We start from the raw sequence: 17,522 nt of genomic DNA, 5'->3' as shown, positions 1-17,522 counted from the left end.
TCCGAATTGGGGACTATTTTACCTCCGGAATATTTTACCCAAGAGGACGCCATCATCATTTAATCATACAGTAAAGCTGCATGCTATTGGGAAAAATTACAGCTGTAGTTTCCCCTTGCTTTCAGCTGTTCGCAGTACCAGCACAGCAAGGCCGTTTTGGTTAGTGTTACAAGGCCAGATCCGTCAATCATCCAGACTGTTGCCCCTGCAATTACTGAAAAGGCTGCTGCCCCTCTTCAGGAACCACATGTTTTTCTGGCCTCTCAACAGATACCCCTCCGTTGTGGTTGCACCTACGGTACGGCTATCTGTATCGCTGAGGCACGCAAGCCTCGCCACCAACGGCAAGGTCCATGGTTCATGGGGAGGGATTTGCATAATATTGAAGTGATATCCATTCTGCCCCTCCCAAAAAATTTAGGATACTGCAGCGCATCGTATAATTGATGTGTTTCAGCGACACGTAGAACTGTATTATTCCATCACTGACAAATTATATTATATATATCAGTCTTCGCCAACTATGAGAATTGGAACTTCATTGATGGTAAGTGCGTTGTGGTGTCCAACACACTGTCTGAATGGTGTTTTGTCAGATAGTGCTTGAATTGCATAGTTATCCACCGGTAAGTTGTCAATTGAAGTTTTAAATAATTTTATCAATGCATTGTGTTGGTGGAAAAATGTTTGCAAATAGGGCATAATGTACCATTTAGTGCCTGGAATTGCACACAGTATTGATCAGCTGTGCTTCATCACCACTCATAACATAGATTTGTAGAAATGTATGTTCAGAATTGGAAATGGATAGAAGTGAACCAACATGATGACGTATTTATCTTTGAATTTTGAAAACAGGCATGTTCTGATCTTGGAAAACTTTGTTGGCTCCAAAAGATGTCATTTGAAACACTGAATTATATTAGCGAATGTTCTGCAAAAAATGTTTGCGATCAGGTGAGTCACCCAGAAACAATTCTTGCTGCAAGTTGGTCTTCTCATTCTGATGCGTGTGAGCGAGGGCTCACAAAAGCTCTCTTTTGATGCTCACTGCATGCTGGACTTCTGATTCTGGTGCCTGCAATGGGTAGGACATAAATGTTCTGTTTCAATTGTTGCAGCATGTCGACCTCCTGATTGTGATGCATATGAGTAAGCAATTCATAAACAATCTGCTTCATTCCTTGCTGCATGTTGGTCTTAGGATTATGATGCATGTGATAGGTAACACATAAACATTCTCTTTCAGTTCTTGCCACATTGATTTTGAGATTCTGATCTACTGGAATGAGTAATTCATAAATGATCTGCTTCATTGCTCGCTTGTCATTCCTCGCTTATTTGAGAGGCATTAATTCCCTTATTTCTACGTGCTGCGCCAGTAGATCTACTAAGTGATGAACATTTGGAAGGCATATTCTTTGACAAAGAAATTAACACAATATACCCTTGTACAACCAAAATATTGTTCACTGATTCACTAGAAGAAACAGAAAAAGTTACTGTTTGCAATGGAAAATTTTGATTAGATATAACCCACATTTATCGATATTGAGATGTGTAACACACCGTGAAACACTAATCTGTTTGTTTCTGTCATATTCAAACATCTCGCATGCTTTTTCACATACATTTGCCAGTACAACAAGTGTGCGACATACTGTATGTTAATTGTACTATGCCTATATCACACAAATGGAAACAATAAGTCTGCAAAGTTTCATCACAATCGACTGAACAATATGGCATTGCATAACATACGAACAAACACCCATACATTCATTTTTATGTGTTAGATGGTGTATCTCTCTCTTTTCTGCTGTTACAACCAAAATTTTTTATTGAACTGATCTCTTATACAGAGGCAAGCTATTGCATGACATGGCTATTTGCAGTACATCCAGTTTTTGTTCAACTTGCATCTCATATGAGCATGATATAAGGATGGGTAGACTGACAACTGAAACTAATCTAGCCATCATATTTTCATTTCTATATATATGTAGGCAGTTAACAGTTTTTTTTTTTAATTTTAAGGAATTACATTAGATCCTTTACTCCTTTCCTGAAATGTCATGGATCATTTAGTTAAGAAAAATAGCTGAGTAGTGTCAGAGGACAGTTTTTGTTTTTATCAAAGCACCTACTTTCTGTCCTGATAAATATATCCAAATCTATCTCTCAGTGAACTAGAGGTAATTCTCATAATCATCAGTGAGAGTGTATTGCCATTTACAATATGTTGTTAGCATATTCTACAGATGTGGCCTGCAGTAGCTCCTTCTGCCTGCGTGTTTTACATCCTTGAAAGCTCTCCTTCATTATGGGTTTTTTGAAACATGATATGCAAATAATGAGTGAATTCTGTTTTTCAACATTTACTGATTCGGAAGGTAAGCAAAGCAACGGATTCACTATCTTACGTCAGTGCAACCCAATTTTTATAATTTGGGATAAACATTAATGTTTCTTCATGTCAGTTACATTACAGAATCGGGATTTATAAATATACGCAAATAGTTTGTTGCACTAAAATACACAATTATAGTACAATGAACTGGCATTGTTCTTCAGGTTATTTCCCCCTTAAGAAACACTTACCCTGTCCAACACTCAGCATACATACGTATGACGCTCTTGTTTGGAATTTGTTGCAGAATTCGTGTAGTCAGAACATCTGCAGCTGCATTGGATGGCGTGCATGCTAAAATACGGGCACCATCACAATTTTTCCATAACTGCAAAGCAACCATTAATAATAAATCAGTAGAATGTATTTGTCAACAAATGTATGGAACAGTGACAAGAAGTGAGGAAAACTGGAACCACATAATCAAGTAACAATATTTGTTGCTACAGAGAAGTGCAGTGGTATTCTGATAATGCCATAATATTGCCTTACAACTTGTGTAAGGCAGCTAATGGAGAATGAGGTCGTTTCATTTGGTGTCAGCAACAAAATATATGTCAGCCATGGATGGTCCACTGTTTTTTCTATTGCAGTAAGAAGTAAGTTTGTGTTTCAGACTCCATTTTCTGGTCCCCCCCCCCCCCCCCCCCCCCCCTACGGTGTATCTCCTAACAAGAAAAATTCTAGTCCACAAAGAAGCTATTTCCATTGTGTTATGATGTAGTAACTCAGTATTAAAAAGAGACATACTGGACTGAACTCTCAAGAAACCATTCAAACAGTTAATGAGCTCACAACAGGCACTTTTACCAGGAACATGAGAAGCATCAGTTCTGTTGAGGTACACTACACAATTGATGAAAATTCTAAATTCATGCATTTCTAAGTTAATTTCTCTGCACCATTAACCATTATTTCCAAACAAAAACCATGAAATATGACACTTATTTAATTTATTTATTTATTGTGCCTGGCATGTTGTACAAAGATATAGGACATGATTAACATTAATTGTATGACAGTTGTTTGAATTTTTATAAGACAATACAAACAGTATTAAAGTTAAATATTTTAAAATGAATAAGCTTACATGTATGATGGCATAAAAAATGGTCAAAAGCTAAAAACACATAGGGGACAATTTACATGTACATTGAATTAAAAACTGACATAAAGCTAAATACGCACAGGGGACAGTTTACATTCATATGGGAAGTAACAGCAATATATATGGGCTTACAATGCATGATGGGAATTAAGAAATTACAATAAGTACAAAAATATAGGCTTATTTCTGTACAGTCCTAACTCAGTTGACATAAAGTGCAATTCATTTCAGTATATAAAGCAAGATTAAGGATAAGTAAAAATAAATTTAATGTGTTTTTTGATGAATTGTGAGCTTGTGTTCTTACTTTTTTGGGAAGGAATTTTGGAGAGTTACAGTAAATTTGCCTTTAAGTACTCATCAACAGAGTAAAAGGTGTGTGTGAAAAATAGTTATTTTATTTTTTTACTGAATGACAGCCCTTCACTATTTCTTATGGTCATAAGAAGTTTATTGTACAGCTGAGTGACTATATTCTTGACACCAGCTTGACACCTACTTACTCTCTGGGGCAGCAGACAAAGTTCAAATTTGTTCTCGCATTGTGATCATGTATATCCCCTATTTATTGTGAAGAGGTGCATGTTTTTTTAACAGATAAGACTGTTTCTATTATATAAATATAGGCTACTGGTAAAATTTTCAAGTCTTTGAAAATTGGCTTTGCTGATGATCTAGGATGCTCATGCTTCACTATCTTTAATAGCCTTTTCTGCATTACAAAGATTTTTTTGTATGATGACCCCAGCAGGGGATGCCATATGCTAAAATGGAATGAACAAGACCTCAGTACACTGTTTTTAATGTATCTATGTTGTTGCATGTTTAGCTGAGGATTCTAAAAGCATAACAGAGGCTGCTCAGCTTATTCAGTACTTTATCCCTGTGCACATCCCATTTCAAAGTGTTATCTACCCACATTCCACAAAATTTAATTGCTTTTACTTGATTGATTTCATGGCCTTCTATTAATATTGGTGTCATTTGAGCAGAGGGATTTTTTGATGGATAGAAGAGCATGTGTGATGTTTTATTTGCATTCAGAACCAGTTTATTTCAGTAGAGCCAGGACAGCAGCCTACTCTTTGTATCTGATATTTGATCAATCATTTGTTGCACTGATATGCTATTGAATAATAGATTTGTATCATCAGAAAATACTGTTGTTGTTGTTGTTGTGGTCTTCAGTCCTGAGACTGGTTTGATGCAGCTCTCCATGCTACTCTATCCTGTGCAAGCTTCTTCATCTCCCAGTACCTACTGCAGCCTACATCCTTCTGAATCTGCTTAGTGTATTCATCTCTTGGTCTTCCTCGACAATTTTTACCCTCCTCGCTGCCCTCCAATACTAAATTGGTGATCTCTCAATGTCTCAGAACATGTCCTACCAACCGATCCCTTCTTCTAGTCAAGTTGTGCCACAAACTCCTCTTCTCCCCAATTCTATTCAATACCTCCTCATTAGTTATGTGTCTACCCATCTAATCTTCAGCATTCTTCTGTAGCACCACATCTCGAAAGCTTCTATTCTCTTCTTGTCTAAACTATTTATCGTCCACATTTCGCTTCCATACATGGCTACACTCCATACAAATACTTTCTGGAACGACTTCCTGATACTTAAATCTATACTCGATGTTAACAAATTTTTCTTCTTCAGTAACGCTTTCCTTGCCATTGCCAGCCTACATTTTATATCCTCTCTACTTCGACCATCATCAATTATTTTGCTCCCCAAATAGCAAAACTCCTTTACTACTTTAAGTGTCTCATTTCCTAATCTAATTCCCTCAGCATCACTCGACCTAATTCGACTACGTTCCATTATCCTCATTTTGCTTTTGTTGATGTTCATCTTATACCTCCCTTTCAAGACACTGTCCATTCCATTCAACTGCTCTTCCAAGTCCTTTGCTGTCTCTGACAGAATTACATTGTCATCGGCTAACCTCAAAGTTTTTATTCCTTCTCCATGGATTTTAATACCCACCCTGAACTTTTCTTTTGTTTCCTTTATTGCTTGCTCAATATACAGATTGAATAACATCAAGGAGAGGCTACAACCCTGTCTCACTCTCTTCCCATCCATTGCTTCCCTTTCATACCCTTCGACTCTTATAACTGCAATCTGGTTTCTGTACAAATTGTAAATAGCCTTTTGCTACCTGTATTTTACCCCTGCCACCTTTAGAATTTGAAAGAGAGTATACCAGTCAACATTGTCAAAAGCTTTCTCTAAGTCTACAAATGCTAGAAGCACAGGTTTGCCTTTGCTTAATTTATTTTCTAAAATAAGTCTTAGGGTCAGTATTGCCTCACGTGTTCCAACATTTATATGGAATCAAAACTGATCTTCCCCAAGGTCGGCTTCTACCAGTTTTTCCATTCACCTGTAAAGAATTCGTGTTAGTATTTTGCAGCTGTGGCTTATTAAACTGATAGTTTGGTAATTTTCACATCTGTCAACACCTGCTTTCTTTGGGATTGGAATTATTATATTCTTCTTGAAGTCTGAGGGTATTTCGCCTGTCCCATACATCTTGCTCACCAGATGGTAGAGTTTTGTCAGGACTGGCTCTCCCAAGGCTGTCAGTAGTTCTAATAGAATGTTGCCTACTTCGGGGGCCTTGTTTCGACTCAGGTCTTTATGTGCTCTGTCAAACTCTTCATGCAGTATCATATCTCCCATTTCATCTTCATCTACATCCTCTTCCATTTCCATAATATTGTCCTCAAGTACATCGCCCTTGTATAGACCCTCTATATACTCCTTCCACCTTTCTGCTTTCCCTTCTTTGCTTAGATCTGGGTTTCCATCAAAGCTCTTGATATTCATGCAAGTGGTTCTCCTTTCTCCAAAGGTCTCTTTAATTTTCCTGTAGGCAGTATCTATCTTACCCCCAGTGAGATAAGCCTCTACATCCTTACATTTGTCCTCTAGCCATCCCTGCTTAGCCATTTCGCACTTCCCGTCAATCTCATTTTTGAGATGTTTGTATTCCTTTTTGCCTGCTTCATTTACTGCATTTTTATATTTTCTCCTTTCATCAATTAAATTCAATTTTTCTTCTGTTACCCAAGGGTTTCTACTAGCCCTCGTCTTTTTACCTATTTGATCCTCTGCTGCCTTCACTATTTCATCCCCCAAAGCTACCCATTCTTCTTCTACTGTATTTCTTTCCCCCAATCCTGTCAATCGTTCCCTTATGCTCTCCCTGAAACTCTGTACAACCTCTGGTTTAGTCAGTTCATCCAGGTCCCATCTCCTTAAAGCCCCACCTTTTTGTAGTTTCTTCAGTTTTAATCAACAGTTCATAACCAATAGATTGTGGTCAGGGTCCACATCTGCCCCTGGAAATGTCTTACAATTGTAAGTACAGAAGAAAATTTAAGAAGGTTCATTAATAAGAAGCCAAAAGAAAAGGGGACTCGGGACAGAGCCTTGTGGCACACCATAGGTAATTAGGGCTTTACTAGAGCAAGTTCTTTCTTTCCTAGTGCTAGAGACTTCAACTACTTGCATACTATTTGTTAATTATGACTCAAATCACTGATTACACTGATTATACATATCTCAGATGCATATGTGTCTGCTTTCTGAAGCAATATCTGTTGATTAACCAAATCAAATGCTTGGGTTATGTCAATGAACTATCCAGAGGAGAATCCTCTGTGATTGAAAGAAGAGATTATTTGGTCACAGAGAGCAAAAAGGCCTTCTTTAACAGATCTGTGCTTGCTAAACTCATACTGATGTTCAGAAAATAAGTTTTCTAATTCAGGAATTCTAATACATGACTGCACATGGCTTTTTCAATTACCTTTGATAGTGCTGGTAAGAGGGACATTATTTATGTCATATGGATGACTTTTCCAATTTTGAAGAGTTCCAGAAAGTAGGCATTGCTTAATGAACTGTTTATTACATCACAAATGGGTCCAGCAATTTCTGTGGCAATATTTTTTATTAAATGATCAGGCAAACCACCAGTACCACAAGAATTTGAGATTCTTGTTTCTCTGATGATTTTTATAACTTCTGCAGCTGATGTTGGTGTTAAGAAGAGTGACCTGTTTCATTTTTTTAGCTCTATTTCAAAAGTTTTTTGTGATTTGGTCATTCCTGAAGAAATACTGTTTTATGTTATTTGTGAAATGTGCATTAAACAATTCACTTATATCTTTAGGATCTCATTCTTTTTTCCCCATTCTCTTTTAGAAAATCAGGCAGTGGTTGTTTAGGCTTGTTCCTGTAGTACCACTGACAACTTTCCATGCAGCTTTACTCTTTTATTTGTATTTTTAATGTACTGGTTGACTGAGAGCTTTTTTGCCTTGGATGTCACTTTTTGAAGAATTTTTTTAAAAATAATTTTAAAAATTAGGGCCTCTGTCACTTTTACTTTCCATGTATAGTCTTTGCTTAGTTTTGCAGAAGGTGAGTATCCCTTGTGTGATCCACCCTTTGTATTCAGGTTTCCTGCGGGTCCTAGTTACTTGCTTCTTAAGAGGGAAGGCAATATCAGAACAATGGCGCAGTGTGTCAGCAAAATTCTTAGCCATTTTGTCAGTGGCTTCTTCTAGGTAAACATTTTCTCAAAGTTGTTTTAACAAATCTCTAAGTAACTGTAAACTGTCAGGATCATTAATGCACTCCTGTGAATTATTTTAGGTGAGGTGGACATGGAATTTTTTTTATATGGCAGGCTTACATCAAACAGGTGGCCTTGGTGGTCAGAGAGACCATTTGACAAGTTCTCAAGTTTTATTAATGGGACAGGGTAAGAATTTACAATGATTGTGTCAATGGAATAAGAAGAAGTGGAGTTATTCTAGTAGATTCTTTTGCAATATTTTTCATGGAGAGTGTTGCGAGCACATTTATTAAATCATTGGCTTCATGCGAAGCTGCTAAATTTACATTAAAATCAGAGCACACAATAATAATAAATTGTAGGTTATAGATCAGCACTAAATCAAAGAAACCTTGTTATCAAAGGCTTTCAAGTATCATGTAGCAGGAACTATATCAGGATAAGCACATGCACGCAGCTGTGAAACATATTAGGTAATCCACTGATAATTATGAGAACAAAATCAAAGAAAGGAAATGGAAAAGTCTATAAGGGAACAAAATGATCTAGTATTTCAACATAATTACCAGATGATTCAAGACATCAAACACAAAGTAAGCCTCTTCAATGCTCATTTTCTAAAAAAATTGAGGAATCAGTGAATGAATCTGCATACTCCAACTATGGCCATGTAAATCAGGAAAATAAATTACCATCTTAAAAATAATATTTGGGTTGGTAAAATATTAAAAGCATATTCTTCTGATACAGTCACTGTGCTCAGCTGTATATTAATGAATCACTTTCACAAGGTATCTTTCTACGCAGGCCAAAAGTGTGCAGTTGTTGGACCTCTGTTTAAGAAAGGTAACAGGACATACATTGATAATTAGTAACCCATTTCACTATAGACATCCTTATCAAAAGTTTTGGGAAAGATAATGTACTTAGGGACAGCTGGGCATATCTGCAAATATAAGATTCACTTACCTTGTGTTAAAATAGCTGAAATGACAAGGTTTTATTAATCGACTTTTTTATGATGTGTCCACAGCATTTGACTGTGCAAAACACAAGCTTCTTCCAGAGAAAATTAAAGTTTATGAATTTTGAGGTACAACAACTAAGTGGTTCACATTATATTTAGCTGATGGGAAGCAAAGGATCAATTAGATAGCTCATTTGGGTCTTGCGATGAATGTTCTTTGAAATGGGGGCAAATTATTATTTGTGTTCCATATGGGTTGAGTTCTAGAGGCATTCCTATTCTTATTATAAATACAATAAGTGAATCTAATCTAAACTACTACTATACACTGACAAAACATAAATAGTGGTTTTTGCAGGTGATGCAAGCATCCCAATCAAGCCCAAATGAAAACAGCAGGAGTCATAAACAAAATATTCAAAAGTATTATTGATTGGCTCTTGTTGAATGGTTCATCATTTGACTTATGAAAAAAAACATATTTGATTCAGTTTTGTACAAGGCTTAATATATCATCATCATCAGTAAGGATATAGTATGAGGAGAAAGGAAATATATGTCTACAGGTTCTCAGTATACTCTCGTGTGGTTAATGGCTGACACTACAGATCATATACCATTATACACATACTGTATTATACTATTATACATGCAGATCAAATACTATTACCAGTATACAGTGTCATGTTACCTACAAAACTGGATTTCATGTCAGTACCATGACCTCTAATAAATATCAATACAGAATCAATTTTTGACAGTGTAATGGGACATCTTCCTCTAGCATTACTAAATTATTATTTTTTTAGAAACATTTGAAATTATGAATTATTGGCACACTTAAAAATGTTATTATTAATTACACAATTGTGCACTATGTACTATGTTTATTTCTGGATTCATTTATGGAATAATAATCAAAATTAATAATGTAGCAGATACTAGTAGAAATTCATTTGTTAAGAAAAATTGTAAACCCTTTGGAATATTGTTATTTACACAGAGTGTGAGAGAGTGGCAAGCATGCCTCTATGGTAGAAGGATGTATTTTTCTGCGAACAATGTAATTTCGGCTCTGTTAATGTGAAAAATCAAAATACTGTATTATATACTAAAATAAGAGAAAATATATTTACATAAAAACAAAAATTCTGCAACAACAGTCTTCAAAATTATTGAGTTCAATTCAATTGTGAGGACCTAAAATGTGACATTTTTCAGCTTCAGGAATGAGACCCCTAAACAAGAAGAACTGGAGCCAACTCAACATGGAAAGATAACTAAACTAGAAAGTTTATTGTAACCTTCGCTCCTCTCAAACCTTCATAAAAGACTGGACAATAGATGCAATTAGGAAGGAGGGGAGAGATTACAAGTGTGGGCATTGTCCATGATTAATTGGCAAATAAGGAAGTTTCATTTGTTGCAGAAATTGTTTTATTTCATTGATTTTTGAAATTGATGTACAAATTAATTTCCGATCGTGTGGAGCAAACCTGAAGGCTGTCTAACAAAGGATCTTTACACCAACAGTGACGATGTACTACCAATAATAATGGACTGGATCAATGAAAGTGAAGAGGACTTTACTACTATAACCAGGGACATTGAAAAGGAAATATAAGTAAAACTATTTGTAAAGTTAATTTCTTTGTGGACTCATATGCTTGTTAACAAAATAAATAGGAACAAAAACAAAAGTGAGGTACAAATGAAAGCTACAGATTCCAGTCAGGACATGTTTGAGCCAAGTCGAATCATAGACAGTAAAGAAAGACTGCTGTTTCTCAGTTAATTTTGGCAAATCTAGAGGAAATGAAGACAGACAACACTAGCAAATTTAGTGCAATTAATGATCAGTTAACTGAAGTAAGAGCAGATAATGATAGCAAACTTGCTTCACTACAAGGACAATTAAATGACTTGAAAACTGAAGACAATAGTAAAATGGACATAATACACGATCACATAAGAAAACTTAGTAATCAAGTTTCAGGGGTAAAAAATGTGTTGTCCGAGAGGTTAAAAAGTCTGAATTAAAAAGTTAGTGTTTTAGAAAAAAATTTTAATGTTTTAGAAAATGAGATTGTAGCTGAGTCAGTGAAATAATCAAAGAATGTTGATGACATCTGAGTTGAACAGAAAGCTGTAGTGGAAAATCTGTTTGTGTTTGGAACTACCACCCAACAAAATGTCCCCAGTTTAAACCAAATAATTTTAAATGTAAAAAAACAAAATGCAAACTGATGCAACTGTTTTAGATCAAAAAATTTCAGCAGTTCAGGATAGTTGTATTAACAAAAATCTGTGTGCAAACAATGGTATTGCATGGTCCAACACTCCTATCAAAAGTTTTCAATCAGATAATTAATATCCAGTAGATTTTCTGCACAACTGCAGATATAGCTTTATGTTAGGCATGAATGACAATAAAAAAATTTAATTTGTTAAAAGATTTCTTGAAGGCGAAGTCCTGTCATGGTTAAATTTAAATTTGAGTCATGTGAAACATATCAGAGTTTCGAGAAAAGTTTTTTAAATAAATTTTGGTGAGAAGCAGAACAGGGGAGAAACAAAAGTGAATTTTTTAATAGTCCTAATTATACGAATAGGGTCAGCACTTTGAAAGAGTTTTGTGTGAACCAATTTAAAAAATTAGCACACCTTGGCAAACTATTTGATGAAATGACCTTGACTGATGCGCTTAAAAGGAGATTACCAGAAAGGTTGCAGTTGGATTTGGTACATGGACTTGATGATTGTCTTGAACAGTTTTTATGATAAGTTGAAAGGCTGGATAGGCCAGTAGAAAGAAGTATGTACCATAATAATAGGAATGATAGAAATCACAAAGGGAGTAATCACAGAAACAGAGATAATGGTAACCTCCATCAGGATCAAAGTATCAACAGAGAGGTAAATTCTGAACAGCAGCAGGATAGGAATAATGGGAATAACCATGGCCGTTTTAATAGAAGAAACAATCATAGAAGTCACTACTCAGCAGTTTGCCACAATGAAGGTCCACAGTTTTGGGGCGAAGAAACATAACAAGCACAGGACCCCTAAGTTACACTTGCAATTAGACAGTAATAACAGTGTTAATGATATGGCACATGTATCTGAAACTGAACGGAAGGGATATCAGATTTGTCATTTATGTTTTTATCAAAATTTTTTTGATACTATGTTTAATTATGGTGATGTAAGTGCTAATCGCAAATGTGAGATAGTGGGAATTTTGATGTAGTATGTACTAATGATATATTTTTTTGGGCAAAAAACAGTATTATTGATGTATATAAATCAGGTGATGACTGTATTGGATCTGAACTAGGTAGTATTTTGGGTGTAGATGTGAATGAGTGGTGTGAAGTAACTGAGGTTAGTAAGTCTGAGAGAGGTAAGTGAAGAGGTACGAGACTTGTATTGTCAGTGATGTTGATGGAGCAATTTTGGAGGACTATTGTGGAGTTTAAGAATAATGAAGTTTCAGAGTTATTTGTAAATTATGTTGACAAAACAGGTAAGGTAAGTGATGTATATGATGTTGTAAGGGAGGGTCATGGAATACCAGTCCAGTCAAAACAGTTTTTCATTAATGTCATGCAGAGTAATGATGCAAACAGTGAAGGTGAGGTATCTGTGATCAGGAGAATAAAGGTTAAAACTTCTTGAAGTTTGTTTGGGACTAGATTGATAATAACTTAGATAAAGGTGCATTTTGGAATAAGTTAGCCGTAGTTAGTCAGAATTTATATCCCAATTGGTGGAATGAAGTGAAAGAGGATCTAAGAAGGAAGTGTAATTTTGACAGTAATGTGTTTTGTGTTCCTTCTGTAACAAGTGATGTTAGTTGTGTCATGGAACTATTCATTGTGTTCAATCTTCACCTCACAACATGAATAATCAAAGAAATGTTATGATACTTGTAAAGTTGATAAAACCTTGTGAAGACAGTTTGGATGGAGCATTTGATGAAATTGAAGGTGATCTTTTGCATGAAGTGTCTGACAACATAGAGGATAATTCAGATTTTGGGTCTCCTTACATCAAGATTAAAATTGATCAGAGGGAAGGCAACTGTTTGATTGATACAGGTAGTCCGATTTGTGGTATATCTGAACAATTTAGAGTCAAGATCGAGTATAGTAAGAATTTTGTGGAAATGCCCATTGTAGGTGTAAAGATATGAGGAGCTGCAGGTAATCAAAGCAAATTAGTAAAATCTCAGGTACTTTTAACTTTCAGTATAGAAGACAAGACCTTTTAACATGGATACATAGTGATCCCTAGTCTGGAAGAAAATGTAATTCTCAGTATGGATTGGATAGAGAAAGTGGAAGCTTGTTTCAGCTGGAGTGCTAAAGAATTGTTTAATTTGGAACCTAAAAGTAATACATATGTGAAAACTAATTTCTGTATTTTAAACCATGGGAAAAGTTGTGACTATTGCAAAACATTGTGAACCAAGGTGAGTACCAGATGTCTGATGACACATAAATTTTGATGAGACTGAGGATCAGGATTTTGAAAGTGTAGTAGATTCTAAAGTGTGGGAAGCTACAACTCTTAATGACCAACAACAGGAACAACTTAGGAATTTGTTATTGGAGTTTGAAATACATACAAAGTTTGCCACAGTAATCCCATTCCTGATGTCCAGGCAGAGCTTCAAGGAATCCTCAGAACCTTAGGCCCCCTACAAAACCTTTCACCTGACTCCATCAACTTCCTGACCCCACTGACACTCTGCACCCCTACCTTCTACCTACTTCCTAAAATTCACAAACCCAAACATCCCGGCCGCCCCATTGTAGCTGGTTACCAAGCCCCCACAGAACGTATCCCTGCCTATGTAGATCAACACCTTCAACCCATTACATGCAGTCTCCCATCCTTCATCAAAGACACCAACCACTTTCTCGAACGCCTGGAATCCTTACCCAAACTGTTACCCCCGGAAACCATCCTTGTAACCATTGATGCCCCTTCCCTACACACAAATATCCTGCACGTCCAGGGCCTCGCTGCGTTGGAGCACTTCCTTTCACGCCAATCACCAGCCACCCTACCTAAAACCTCTTTCCTCATTACCTTAGCCAGCTTCATCCTAACTCACAACTTCTTCTCTTTTGAAGGTCAGACATACCAACAATTAAAGGGAACAGCCATGTGTACCAGGATGGCCCCCTCGTATGCCAACCTATTTATGGGTCGCTTAGAGGAAGCCTTCTTGGTTACTCAGGCCTGCCAACCCAAAGTTTGGTACAGATTTATTAATGACATCTTCATGATCTGGACTCGCAATGAAGAAGAACACCAGTATTTCCTCTCCAACCTCAACTCCTTTGGTTCCATCAGATTCATCTGGTCCTACTCCATATTCCATGCCACTTTCCTCAATGTTGACCTCCATCTGTCCAATGGCCAGCTTCACACATCCGTTCACATCAAACCCACCAACAAGCAACAGTACCTCCATTATGACAGCTGCCACCTATTCCATATCAAATGGTCCCTTCCCTACAGCCTAGGTCTTCGTGGCACACGAATCTGCTCCAATCCTGAATCCCTGAACCATTAAACCAACAACCTGAAAACAGCTTTCGCATTCCGCAACTACCCTCCCGACCTGGTACAGAAGCAAATAACCAGAGACACTTCCTCATCCCCTCAAACCCAGAACCTCCCACAGAAGAACCCCAAAAGTGCCCCACTTGTGACATGATACTTTCTGGGACTGGATCAGACTCTGAATGTGGCTCTCCAGCAGGGATACGACTTCCTCAAATCCTGCCCTGAAATGAGAGCCATCCTTCATGAAATCCTCCTGAAATATTACTGTATCTCAATGCTACCTATCAGAGCCCCTCGGAGACCATTAAAGATAAACACCAGTCCTAATTGCCCAATTGTAAAGTGACCCGTTTCCAAATTACATACAAAAATAACCACTATTTCAGTATACACATAATTCGAAAATGATGCTTTGCTGATTAACATTGTTCTTGTGTGAAAAACACAATATAAATGTGAAATTAATACTGTAAGTAATTGAAAGAAATGTAGCACATGGTCAGGATGTACCAGTAAACCTATCATTATAAAATTACTACAGCAAATTAAATAGAACATATAAATAAAGCATGTTAATTGAATCTCCGATATATGTTAGCACTATAATTCAGGCACTAGTTGATTTGTTATAAACAAATTTAGAAATGTAATTGTTACCTGTAACATAATTAGTCAGAAAATGTTATATTAACTTGTAACTAAGTTGAAAATAGGTTCACCTTGTTCAGCACTGAGATTGTAAATTTTTAGCAATGTGTAGCTCATATTCGGTTTAACTTTTAATTGTGATTTTACATAAAATTGTAATTTTTCATTGTAGGTAATTGTTCACAAAAGTATAAATAGAGGTCACGCAGGCGCCTTGGGGCACTCGTTTTTTGGCTAGGGTTGTGAGCAAATGTATTGTAGGCTCACTCGTTTGTTGATTGTTATGAACTCTGTGTCGTTTGATGTCAATTTTGGGTACATGTGATGTAACCGGTACAGTTCACTAGGCTCGGACACCAGAGTCCAGGAAATATATTGGTGTTAAAACTGCACTGTACTTTGGAATTTATTTGGGAGTCTTCCGCAATCCTTTTCATAGGCTGCACAGCGACGAGACAAATCCAGAAATTTTACAACACCCAGAGAACTAAACAACTCTCACTGTTGGTAGAATTGACGTGAAAACAACAGCACATTGACTGGGCATTTCACTCAAAAGTCAAAACATTTGCAACGCAGAGGTGGGAAAATATAAACATCTCAACGTGGTGGAGGAGCTGGGATCAAGTGGAAGACTGTGCAGAGGACGACTCGCAAGAATTCCATGTAGAAGAGGCAGGAACCATAATCTTGTACGTTGCAGACTGTGCCACGGACGTCGCCAGGAGCAAAAGTAATATTCTGGAATGACATCGCGAATGAATCAGATAAGTACCCCTTTTAATTGTGTCCTACAATTTTCTGTTTTTGTTTCATTGTGTACGTGTGGCAATTTCACCTGATAGGCAGGAAAGTGTTTTGTCTAGTGTCTAGCCACTTTGATCAAAATGAGCGAAACTCAGTTAAATCAAATAGGCATGACCACGCGGTCAGGCCGTCAATTTCATGCTTCAACTCCAAATGTACACTTAAACAGTGAAGCAAATTCCGTGAGCAGTAGTTGTTCGCCTTTTCATGGTTTTTCGGGAGCAAATCAGCAACCGAATTTAATTGATCAGATATCTCAATTGTTGAATAATAAACTAGAACAAATGATAACTCAAAATAACCAATTAGGTAGCAACATTAAAGAGGTCACAGAAAAGCTGGACCAAAATTTGAAATCATTAAGAGAAGAAATCAACGCAACAAATAACAAAGTAGAAATTGTTGCATGTGACACAGAAAGGGTAGAAACCAAAGTTGAGTGTTTGGAGGCTTTCACAATCTCCGAATTTAAAGAAACAAACAAAAGCATTGAATTAGTTAACAAACATGTCAAAAACACGGAAGTAGTCGTTTTAAATGAATTACTGAACCGAAAAGACGAGTTAAAAACATTGCAGGAACTCATTGTTTCAGAAAAAGAATTGGTAGAGGAAAGATTGAATTAAAATTCTGAAGTTGTTTCTGATAAGATATCTTGTATTGACGAGAAAGTAGAAAGTGTAACAATAGAAGTGGAAACAGTCAGCTCTGAAGTTTCAAAATTGCAAAATAATATAATGTCCAATTTTGATTCAAACCAGATGTTTGTGCATAGTTGTAACAATGTTAGTTTAAAATGTTACCCAGGTGATGCGAAATTGCATCCAGTTGACTTTGTGCATCAGTGCAAAGACAGTTTCCAACCTAACATGTCAGAGTCTGCTAAAGTTAAATTTGCGAAACGTTTTTTGGATGGTGAAGCCCTTACATGGGCAAACCAAAACATTGATACAAAAACTACATCTTTTGCCGATTTTGAACGCCAATATTGGCAAAGTTTTGGTCGGAAAACAAACAGGCAAGAATAAAATCCGAATTTCTTAACGGTAGCAAATATCACAAGGTCTTGCTATTAGCATGCGAGAATTTTGTGAAAAACAATTAGGGACATTGTCACATTTGAGCAAACCTTTGGACGAACTGATACAGATTGACGCACTGAAACGGCGCCTACCACACCGTTTTCAGTGGGGACTTGTATATGGACCAGATGACAGTGTTGACGAATTTTTACATTATGTAGACAAAATTGACCGTGCATGGCAGAATGATGACAGACAGTACAATCAAATCCTCAGAAACACTCACAATAGGAATGGGGGGTCACAACAATATAATGGACACTTCTCATAGCAACATACAAGTGGGTTACCATACATTTCTTGTGTGTGATAACATATGAGGCGG

General features: G+C 36.6%; 1 protein-coding gene across 1 annotated transcript in view; it reads right to left on the bottom strand.

Moving 5' to 3' along the window:
• The window catches only part of LOC126412662 (putative helicase MOV-10), a 431,824-nt gene that overhangs the window by 140,879 nt on the left and 273,423 nt on the right, over positions 1 to 17,522 (bottom strand). The window contains exon 12 of the mRNA XM_050082364.1: positions 2,602 to 2,738. Within this exon, the coding sequence (XP_049938321.1) occupies positions 2,602 to 2,738 (137 nt within the window). The remainder of the gene's footprint in view (positions 1 to 2,601; positions 2,739 to 17,522) is intronic.

Source organism: Schistocerca serialis, chromosome 7 (assembly GCF_023864345.2).
Source record: "Schistocerca serialis cubense isolate TAMUIC-IGC-003099 chromosome 7, iqSchSeri2.2, whole genome shotgun sequence".
In the NCBI taxonomy this organism is placed as follows: domain Eukaryota; kingdom Metazoa; phylum Arthropoda; class Insecta; order Orthoptera; family Acrididae; genus Schistocerca; species Schistocerca serialis.
This window is presented reverse-complemented; position numbering and strand designations above follow the sequence as displayed.